This window comes from Octopus bimaculoides, chromosome 7, assembly GCF_001194135.2.
Source record: "Octopus bimaculoides isolate UCB-OBI-ISO-001 chromosome 7, ASM119413v2, whole genome shotgun sequence".
NCBI classification, from domain to species: domain Eukaryota; kingdom Metazoa; phylum Mollusca; class Cephalopoda; order Octopoda; family Octopodidae; genus Octopus; species Octopus bimaculoides.
In genome coordinates this window covers 40,151,392-40,163,081 of record NC_068987.1, presented here as the reverse complement: position 1 = coordinate 40,163,081, position 11,690 = coordinate 40,151,392, and the positions used below count along the sequence as shown (strand labels likewise).

General features: G+C 33.1%; 1 protein-coding gene across 2 annotated transcripts in view; it reads left to right on the top strand.

Annotated features, from left to right (window-relative positions):
* Positions 1 to 11,417, top strand: part of LOC128248364 (vasculin-like) — a 47,318-nt gene extending 35,901 nt beyond the window's left edge. Inside the window, exon 2 of one of the 2 annotated variants that reach the window (XM_052969527.1) lies at positions 11,156 to 11,417. In XM_052969527.1, coding sequence (XP_052825487.1) covers positions 11,156 to 11,269 — 114 coding nt within the window. In that variant the 3' untranslated portion in view covers positions 11,270 to 11,417. Of the gene's footprint in view, positions 1 to 7,164; positions 8,043 to 11,155 lie in introns of those variants that run through there. The other variant, XM_052969526.1, reaches the window with a different exon arrangement.
* The last annotated feature ends 273 nt before the right edge of the window (positions 11,418 to 11,690 follow it).

Genomic DNA, 11,690 nt, shown 5'->3' with positions numbered 1-11,690 from the left:
ATTGGGTCATCCCATAAATAATGTGTTTTTTATTAGTTCTTTTATTTTTCAAAATTAAGATAAAGTTCTGTTATAAATCTAAAATATACTCTCCTTCATTTTCTACAATGCTTTCCATCTATCTGGTAGACTTGCAAGACCCCTCTTCCAAAATTCACTTGTTTGCAGAATAAATGATAATCAGATAGGGCAATGTCTGGCAAATATGGTGGGTGGGGCATTGTTTCCCATTCAAACTCCTCCAGCCTTTGGAATGTGAACCTTGCTGTATGTGACTGAGCATTATCCTGATGGAAGAACACTTTTTGTCGTGAAAGCATCTTTGCTTTTCTTCTAGTGCTGACTCAGGCTGCTCATAGTAGGGCTCCTTTGTTATCATTTGGTTTGGGTTTAAAAGTTCAAAGTGGACTAAACCTTTCATATCCCACTAAGCAGATAACAACTCCTCATGTGGGTGAAGACTTTTGCTTTCCCTACCCACTGTCATCAATGCTTGACATTTTTATAGAGAACCCTTTTCTTGTCACCAGTCACTATACAGTCCAAAAAGGTTCATTTGTGAGACGTGACAGTAAAGAAGAGCATATACATTCACTCTTTGCATGTGATTACACTTGGAAAGTTTGGGAGGAACCCACTGACCCAATTTGCTGACTTTTCTGATGGCATGCTGGTGTTGATGAATGATTGAATGACCAAATCCAAGCTTCCATGCTAGTTCATCAACAGTTGTGATGAGATTTTGTTCCACCAGGGTTTGCAGGACATCCTCATCATGCTCTACAGATCTTCCAGGATGAGGCTAGTCTTCTAGGCTGTAGTTTCCAGCCCGAAATTTCTGGAACCACTGTTGACACTGGCTTACGCTTATTGTCCGACCTCCATATACTGCATTAATATTCCTTGCACTTTCCGTTGCACTGTTACCTTTATTGAACCCATAAAGCAAAATATGCCAAATATGCTCTTTTGTCACTTCCATTGTTAAAATCAAACTGCATTATTCAAAACTTGCACTAAGAATAAGTACATGGTAAAATTATTACCTGCAGGTTGATGCAGGTTGTTTATCCTGTCACTCTCCAACTTTCAGTTTATGGAATTGAAAAAACTCCATTATTTATAGGGTGACCCAGTATAATATGCTTTTGCAAAAAAATACTTGATGCAGTCACAATATTTAAAAAGATTTCTTTAAAAATTATTAACTTAAAAAAAAAAAAAATTGTATGAAACAATGTCACAAACCAAGGGGTAACAAGTTTTTATTTTGAGTATTTCTTTTTTCTGTATAGAGAAAGTTTTTAATAGCACTATTTCTGGTTTCTATTAAAGAGGAACTGTTTGAGTTTTCCATGTACACAAATGTTTACTACATGGAACATTTCTAAGAAATGAATCTTTAATTTGCTGTTTGAGCACACTCACACAGATGGTTACTTTTGTTCCTATTACTCTGATGTAATTCTCATTACATTGTGGGAATGTGATGCAGTAGTTGGGATTTTTTGTTTTGTAGTTGATGTTTGCTTTCACCTTCAATTCTTTCTCATTCTCGAATCTTTTGGTTGTTTCTCATTCAATTATTTAACACATCCCATAAGTGTCTTCACAATTTGTTAGCTGCATTATATCTGTCTCCGATGTAAATCTTGACTTTGTTAGCAGTCTTTCTGAGATTTGGTGCTTGTCTTTGGCTGTTTTTGATTTGTGATTCTTTAGTTATATATTTTACCTTTTACTTGTGGCCATGTTGAGGCACCACCTTAGAGAATTTTCTCTTCATTTTAGTGGAATGAATTACCCCCAGTACGTTTTTCTTTTTTAAAGCCTAATACGCACTCTCTCTCTCTCTCTCTCTCTCTCTCTCCCCCCTCTCTCTCTCCCCCTCTCTCTCTCCCTCTCCCCCACTCTCTCTATTGCCAAATCACTAAGTTACAGGGATGTAAACACACCAGCACCAATTGTCAAGTGGTGGTGGGGGACAACCAGATGCAAAGACACACACACACACACACACACACATGCACACACGCACATACAATTTTTCAGTTTCCATCTACCAAATCTACTCACTAGGCTATAGTAGAAGATACTTGTCCAAGGCACTATAGTGTGGGACTGAACCCAGAATCATGTGGTTGGGAAGCAAGCTTCTTATTGCACAGCTATGCCTATAGGATTGGAAGGTATCATGTTCTAGTTCCTAGAATTATGGGTGACTGCAAATGGAATATTTATATATTTGTTTTCAGCCTCAGTTTGAGTGTTCCTCCATAAGGCAGAGATTGGGATTTCTTTTGCTTCTTGGTTTTTCTTCCAGGAACCCCATTACTAGTATTGCAAATCTCAGTACAACTCTTGTCCCCATTGCCATGCCTTGCATTTGTAAGTAATATTGCTTATTAAAGAAGATTAGAAGTAGTAGAATTCTGGATAGACAAATACCCACAAAGAATTCAGGAAAGATTACGAAAAGAGTTCATACTTGAAGGATTATAATTGGTACTAGAAAATAACTATTCCTTTTCTAAAATGCAGTATTACCTACAAATTCCAGGCATGGTGATGGGGTGAAAGTTGCATCAATGCTTGTGACACTAGTAATGGGACTCCTGGAAGAAAAAAATCTATACTCTGTCTGGAATTACTTTTGATGAACATTTCCTGTCCTATTTAATAGGAACTGGAAAAGATTCTTGGATGACTGCTTCTTATCTTGGAACAAATGTAAGGAGAACCTTACAAGATTTCTTAAATCCACAATAGAGGGAAGAAAAGAAAAATTATTCAGAAATAGTTTAATATTCATATATATTATTATACACTTAATAACTAACTTTTCATAGGGTATCTTGAATATTGATTAATGGGAATATACTGATATTAATAAAGGAGTATTGAGATAAAAGAGCATTCTAATTATATATTAATAAAATTATATTCTAAGGAGTTTTTTTATATATATATATGTAGTAAATATATCAGTATAGTTTTATATACGCTAAGTATGAAATACTAGAGATACAAAGATTTGCTTAATTAATTTATAAATAAATAAAGGCTAATTATAAATTAATAAAGAAATGAAATAAAATAATCAATTAGGGCACAATACCATAGCAATAAAGTAGCTTAATTACTAATGCTATGGTAAAGTATATTTAGCTTATTAACACCGATAGAGAAGATTTGTAGAGAAAGTACAATAATTTAAAATATATTGGACTAAAAATTTTTAATTTAACTTGTATAGCTAATATCACTAAAAGACTGATATCTGGTATCAGTTAAAAGAATATTTAAGAAAGAGAAAAATCAAGTAGTCTCTAAAGCTCATTTCAAAAAATATTGTCTTATTGTACAGAATTAAAATTCAGGGTAATCAAGAAGATTATTAAGAATGAAATTTTCACAAAGGGATAAACACTTCTATACATATTAAGAGTATATACCAAAGTATTTTTTTACCACAATGGAAGGAGGAAAATCATCGTTTAACGTCCGCACTTATTACCTATCTAAATATTAACTTATTATATGGTTACTATAAAGATTGATCAATTGGATTTACATGGTATATAATGGTGGACCAACCGAGGTTAAAGAACATGATAATTGTATACTGATTTAATTAAATTGAGCTGTTTTAAGTTATCAAGATACCGGTATTAACTGACATAGGCCGAGTGTAAAATAATAGGGGAACAAGGATTAGATGTATTTGAGTCACTTATAAAATAACAATAATAATAAAATGATTTGTTAGGGTCGAGCATCATAGAAAAAAAAGAATAAAGACAGCCTATTCACTAAAAACTTAATAAAAAATCTATACCTTACTAACTTCAATAGCAAATGTTAGAAGGAAAAATTTAAGTAAAAACAATATATCATTATTGGGTAAAGTTAAAATTTGGTGTTACCAGGAAGATTTATCATTTAGGTGAGAGACCAAAATCTACTATAACTTAGTTAAATTTTAATCTAAGCAGTTTAAATTTTAAGTTATAAAGATGCCTATAATTGTATATTATAAACTAAGGATTAATCAATATCCATAGACACCATATGAAGAGTTAGTTATTAAGTGTATAATAATATATATGAATATTAAATATTAAACTATTTCTGAATAATTTTTCTTTTCCTCCCTCTATTGTGGTAAATGTTTTGCTATATACTCAAAAAATATCCATAAATTTCTATCCTTTTGTTAATATATTCTTATTAATAACCCGATGAATAGTCATAAACTGTATCTGTATACAATATAGCAAAATTGTTTTAAAACATTTAACTATAGTACTACATGATAAGACTTCCCCTGTTTCATTATCAATGGTCTGTTAGTAGGCGCCCCCCACCTTAGTTGTCACCAAACCTCAGGGTTTTATGACATCAACCATGATTTCTGTCTGCTCTATCCCCCCTACCCCTAACAGATAATGCCCTTTCTTCTCTTAAGCTTTAGATATACAAGGTTTGATAAACTAGACTATAAATTAGAACTAAAAAAAACAAATAAAATCAGTGACAGGCAGAGTCTTCTTGGTGGTTTATTTATTAATTTCTATGGTGTAGCTGAAGCAAAATGTTCTTTGTCTTTCTCCTTAACTCTTTGGAAATTTTAGGTATAGTTATAATAATGTGTCCATCTGTTCTAATTTAATTAAATTCTATGTCTCTGTGCAGCTGAGGATTGCTCTGCATTTTAAATTGATGTAATGATTACATTGTTCAATTAAATGGAGTTGCATGAAACAATCGTACCGCATTACCTCTGGATATCCTTGTTGCTTATTTTGATTTTAATCACCTTACTTTGAAATTGTATGGATAATACCGTACTAAATTCTGGTGCCTAAACTTAAGTACCATATTCACCTGAATCTAAATTTTTGCTGTATATATATATATATATATATCAAAGTAGATAAAGATATAAATAATAACATGTAAATAGAGGTAATAGTTCTCTGAACTTCCTGCAGCCAGTTCTTATTCTAACTATACTTTCAGAGCATCCTCCTCTACTGCTAATTTGGTCACCTAGGTAATTGAAGCTATGTATTACTTCTAGGGAACTTCCTGGGCATCTATTTCTGGTGTGTCTTATTGTTTACTGCTCCTGCACATCTGCTACAAACAAATTCTACTTTCTCTGTTAACCCTCCTGTAATTCCACTGTACTACTTATGTGTCCTTAGTTTTCATTGAGTACACCATATAGAATTTCTACTTACACCTTGTCTACATATGCAACCGGACTATTTACATGAAGGGACAGCTAACTAGAACTTAGATTTTTGCTAAGTTAACTTTAAGATGCTTTGATTCCAGGTTTTGCTTCCACATCTGCAGTTTCATTTCTAACTCTTCTACAGTTTCAGCTATAAGAACAACATTATAAACATAAAGAAGTACCTGTGGACAACCAGTTTTCAATTCCTTTGTTATCTCCTGAAGGACTTTGATAAATAGGAGAGGACTGATAATCAAAGCCTGATGATAACTTCTACATGCATACTAAATTCATTGCTGTACTCATTGTTAACTCTTACTTGTATATGGCTTGAATGGCTCTCATTAACCATTCCTCTAGCTTCTGCTGTGACCACCAGGTGAGGGGTTGAGGCACCTTATCAATGGCTTTCTCCATATCAGCAAATGCCAGCTGCAGAGGTTTACTTTTTCTTAAATACTTCTGCATCAGTAGTTCTCTTCCTTAGAATAAAATCAAACTGCATCTTATCTAATGAATTTGGGCTACAACTTTTTCAGTGACTTTCATAACCTGGTCCAGTAATTTGATACCTGTAATTCCTTTTGTTTAACTTTGTAACAGTTGCCAATGATACTGCTACACCAATCATTGGATATAATACCTACAACCTGTTTACTCATACAGGTGACTAGGCATCTCAGAGATAATTCCTAGTCTTCATATCCTTAATTGCTGTATCTATCACACTGCTGACAACAAGAATGGCTGGACTCTCTGTCAAGTTCATATTAGGAAAACTCTTTCTCTCCATTCTATGCCTCTTTCTTTTCAAAATACTTAGTGCAAGTATACCATTATCCTTCCAAACACTCTTCCACAGCATCTTAATTTTCTCTGATACACAGCCTTGATATCTGGAACAATTCATGTCCTTGGTCCTCATACTGTATAATATTGGCATATCTCTTCTGTTTCTCCCCTTGCTAAATAGACCTGTCTCCTGGCTTCTCTTCTAGCTACCTGGTAAAGATCTCTGCTGACCCTATTCTTCCAAACCTTCCAAGCAGCTTTTATGGCTCTGTCTACTTCCCTGTTCCATCACTATACCACCCTTATTCTGGCTGAAATTTTGAACCAGCTACAGACTTAGTCTGTAGCCCCCAGTAGATTGTCTTATAAGAATTTCCAATTGACCTCTATATTATACACCTCCATCTTCTCTTCCTTTTCATCAAATGCTTCAAATAATATGTCTGTAAATCCTCAGCTGTTTGAAGGATCCTCAACAATGTCAGACCTTGTACCATTGCAGAAAGGTGGAATATCTAAGCTTCTTGAGAAAATGACATTGGCCAATGGTGATTATAATGGTTATTTTCAGGTGATTTTAATATAATCCATAAAGTCAAGAAAGTTATCAATTTTCTTTCATTGCATCATTTTTTTCAATGCATCATTGCATCATATCAATTTTTTTTTCATTATATCTACAAATGAGAAAGAATATCCAATAAGATTATCTTCTTTCCCCTAAGTGGTTTACATCTCTGAATCCTTCTAGCTCTAAGTCTGAAGTCACTTAAAACTAACTTATGTTGGATAGTACATTCTTCACCAGGAAATGACTTTTCATTTACAAGCATCTGCCTATCCCATTTTCTGGTGTGAATGTAGTCAATCTGATTTCTGTGCCCACCAGATTCATAGGTGATCAAGTGTTGCAAATCAAGTCATTAGCATCATAAGAACTCCAGCAGCCTTGTTCTCTCGTCATTTCTAGAACCAAAACCATAAGCTTCATGTGCCTTATATTTTTTTAAGATAGTGCTGCTATTACTGACAGGTTAAGCAACTATAGAGAGGCACCCTCATTGGCTTGTAAATATATAATCATGTATATATGTACATATGTATATAAAATATTTTGTCTTCTCTAGGCAAAACATCAAAAAAATTGTCTGGTTCGTCATCTTCCGAAAACCTGGAGTCCAAAACACATGCCAGTTTACCAGCCGAATGTACAGGACTTGAATGACGTCTCTTCATCTGAGAGTGACTCGGATGATCCATGCTAGGAAGAAGACATCTTTTTCAAATGTGATATCTCATCAACACTACTCAAGCTATTTTTCCTTCAAATCAATTTAAAGACTGTATATTGGCAGAAAGAAAGAAAGAAAATTGAATTACATAATAAATACAAAAAGAAATCCAAACAATAAACAAAGCAAAAAAAATTAAGATTCTGTAGCCTGACTGCAGAAAATTTGAAAAACTACTTTTTTTAAAATTAAGGTACATTTTTATTTACCAAACAGTAATTAAAAAACTTTTTTACACACACATTTAACACAAGTTAAAGTTGAATCAGTATACATACATACATACATTACCATCAGTTGAAGTTGAAATATTCTAGTTGCTGTATTGTGCAGCAAAAGCTATAGCTTTTGGGGTGGGATGGGGGAGGGGATCTGCAGATGTAAGAACTGCTAAACTGAAATGAAAATATATGAACAAAACATATTTTGTTATCATTGATAATGATAATATATTTAAAAAAAGAAGAACACAGCAGAAGCCTAGCTTTGATTTCATGTGATGTATCAGAACTATAACAAGGTTTATTCTATGGAAACTTTCAGTATATCAGAGTTGTATGCTGATCTCAACTCCGGGAACCATACTGTCTTATTTAGTGTGGTCAGTATAACTAGACAGCATCAAACCTTTATTTCTGTTTGTTAAATGCTGCTGTCGTCAATTTACAAACCCCACTCCTTGTAAAGAAATAAACAAAAATTATACCATTTAACATTTTTTTATAATAACCATTTTCTTTCTCATAATATTCACTGAGGGAGCATACACACACATACTGTGTGTGTGTGTGAGTGTCTATCTGTTGATGGATAACCAACTAAGAAATCTTTGTTCTGTATTTTGTTTCTAGCAGTGTTGTGTTCCGTTCCATGACCAGTTCACCTCACTGAAAATAAGTTCCACTGAGTTGGAAGTAGTTGCCACTGTAAGCAACACTTATTTTCATACTGAAACTAGACCCTTAGGTGCCTTTAGCCTTGGAAAGCTACCTCTGATCCTGAAAAAGAGTTATAAGCTCTACTCATTAAAAAGAAAAATGTTTGGTTTGTTAGCTTGCAGTGCTGGGTTCAACTCTACTTGTGACAATAGCTTGGAGTAAAACAAACCACTATATTGTTAAGCTGCTAGAAATATCAGATAAATACATCTTATTGTCTTGGATAATATGTATGATATTTAAAAAATGGTGTGTTTACAGTTAGATCTATGATCTAAGTCTGGTCTGCTAGGTTAACCAAGAAGACTTGGGTTGAACAACAATATCTTGTAGAGGAAGTCACAGATGTGTTTCTTGAAAATGAACTTTTGAGTGGTGACCCAAAATGGAAGTATTTACAGTCATCATTATTGTTATTTACGGTCTTCCTTCCATGCAGGTATGGGTAGAACCCATTGTTAAACAAAATTAAGTGGGTGGAGATTTAATTACCTGCTCCTGTAAGTGTTTTGTTTTTCTGGGTTTATCCGTCAGGAGTACAGACCAAATTTGTATTGGGGTGGAGGTCAGTGAAGTCAATCCACTCATTGATACCTAACTTTTACCCTCATCTGATCATGTAAGGTCTAGCAACTTATCTAATGTAGAAATTATGTGGATTATTTGACAAATATTTTTTTTCTAGCCATGAGTATGGAAAGAAAAAAATTAACAGGTGTATCTGTGTACTATTGTATAACCTCTAATCACACAATCAACAGACAACTGACTAATAGTATTCCAGCTGAGATTATTCCATGTATGTAGGACCACATCATCTAATGTGCCATTATTTAAAAAAAAAAAGATCTGAAGGTGTCAATTGCAGGAGATAAGTTTGCTAGTGGTACTGTAATTGATTTGTGTACCATGTTGTTGTTGAAGATTATGATTTTTAGTTTTCAAAATCCTAATGTTCAATATCTAAAGCAGAAAATTAATGTGGCAAGCTGGCAGAATTGTTAGTTCACTGGGCAAAATGCTTAGTGGCATTTCAGCTGTCTTTATATTTTGAGTTCAAATTCTGCCAAGGTCAAATTTGCCTTTCATCCTTCCAGGGTCAATAAGATAAGTAACAGTCAAGCACTTGGGTTGATGTAATCAATTTACCTCCATGCCTGAAACTTTTTGGCCTTTAAACGAATATTTTAGACAGAAATCTGAAGAAATTCTCTATCCACCGACAACTTACCCCAAAGTTTGAGTTGTGGAGTAGCAGGAGCAGGTGTTTAGTCCAAGACTCAACTGTATCAGATCTTGTTCCAGTCCACAAAGATGGAATATCTAAGCTCCTTGAAAAAATAGCATTGGTCAAAGGTGATTATAATATTTATTTTCAGGCAATTTAAATGAAATCTGTGAAGTTAAGAAGGTTATCAATTTTTTTTCATTGCATCATAGTTTTCCCACAAATGAGGAAGAATATCCTATAAGATTATTTCATAAACTACATTACAAATATTTAGTAACATGCTTTTTCATTGACTTTATATGTTTATTTTTCTCTATTTGTTCAGATATAACAAGCAGACCATGTGAACATAAAAAATACATTTTGTAATATATGTGTCAAATATATACCTTAACAACAAAGGCAAAATATATCATCCCTTGTTAAACAAATATATTGATTGTATTTCAGCAATCAAGATAAATCCTGGATCCCTCATAAAGTTTGTAAATATTGTATTGAGTTACATTTTGGAGCAAAGGAAAGTAAGAAATCTACATTGTTTATGAGATCAATGGTTTGTTGTCAGTTACATCACACAGATGATTGCTATTTCTACTCCTGCAAGTAACAAGATTTAACGGAAAAAACAAACACTATGCCACCTGTGAAAAGACCCATGTTTCATATACCTGCTCTTAAAATGAAAAAACAGAAGACACAAAATGTGACTCTTTAATACTGGGCCTCAATGTTTTACACAAATTCAATGATTTGCAGTGTGAACTTGGATTTTATGAAATTTCTGTATTATTTGGTTGAAGGTTAATTATCACTGATTTGCTTAATCCAGGTGACATACACTACCATCAGGAAAAAGAATTTCTTCCATATTTTACCTCAGACTCTAATTTAGTTTGTGGCATCAATGAGCTGGGTTTGATTCAGTGTATATTAAGAAAGTGTTTAAATTACTAAGTTTGTGATTAGCATTTTGATTCCTTCTTCACAATGGTAACAAGTATTCATTTATTCTTATTGCTCACTCACTTTACTTGAAAGAATCTTTTGAAAACTTCATATTTCACCTTGAGAAAACAAAGTATCAAGACTACTCACGGATTGTGTGTGAAAACTAAAGCTATTGCTGTGTGCCTTAGTCAACAGTATCGATATACTAAAATGCCATGTTTGTGTGTGTGAGAGAGAGAGAGAGAGAGAGAGAGAGAGAGAAAGAGAGAGAGCTCTGCCAGCCCACTCAGAAGTGATGTTGTGACTGGACAAAAAGAACATCTTTTATGGTCAGTTAATTATTGTAAAGAAATATTTTTATTGAAGGTCAAAGGATAAAAGAACCATTTACAGCCACTAATTGACCACACAAAAAAAAAACCCAAAAAAAAACTGGGGCCTCATGCAGCTATATGTTAAGGCTTTGACAAAAATAATTGTTTCAAGTATTTATGAAGTATTATGAATGTTTATTTACAAACATTTAATCAAGAAATAAAAGGTGTCTGTGTAGGGATATAAATAACATAAAAATGAATGACAGAGAATTTGAAAAGTCTAAGATTACATGTGAACTTGATGTTTGGATTTTATTTAGAAATATTGTAAATATTTTGGTCTTGAAGTATAAAGATATTATGTTGATAGTATTGAATCATTTTTACAGAACTATCAGAAATTTGGATGCAGTATCATCATCATCATGCATTTTCATTCCCACTGGAATTACTTTCTTCAAAAGCACAGATTTTTGAAAAACTGTGAGAGTTTTCATCCATAAAGATATCAAAGAGCTGGAGACAGGATATGGAAGTAGCTGGACCACCACCTGCTTGTTGTAGGTCAATAAACAACATGAACAACATGGAAGTAAATCAAGAAATTGTTTACCAAAATAGTCATTAAAATAATTCTATTGAGTACATTTATATTATTTTTGTCCTTATTATTCCTCTATTAATAAAGGGTTTTAAATTTTTGGTATTAAATAATATAGAATCTAAAGTTATTTTGTCATAAGAAAACTTTTTCGACAACTTAATGTTTTTTTAAACAAAAATGTTTTGGTATTTTTTAATTCAATAGGTCACTTGTTCTCATTAAAACATCTTTTTTCAATTTGTACCTCAGGGTAAGTGTATATCTTTGCTTAAAATGGCTTTCTTATAAGTGAGTCTGTGGCACTAGGTTGTTGTAAAACT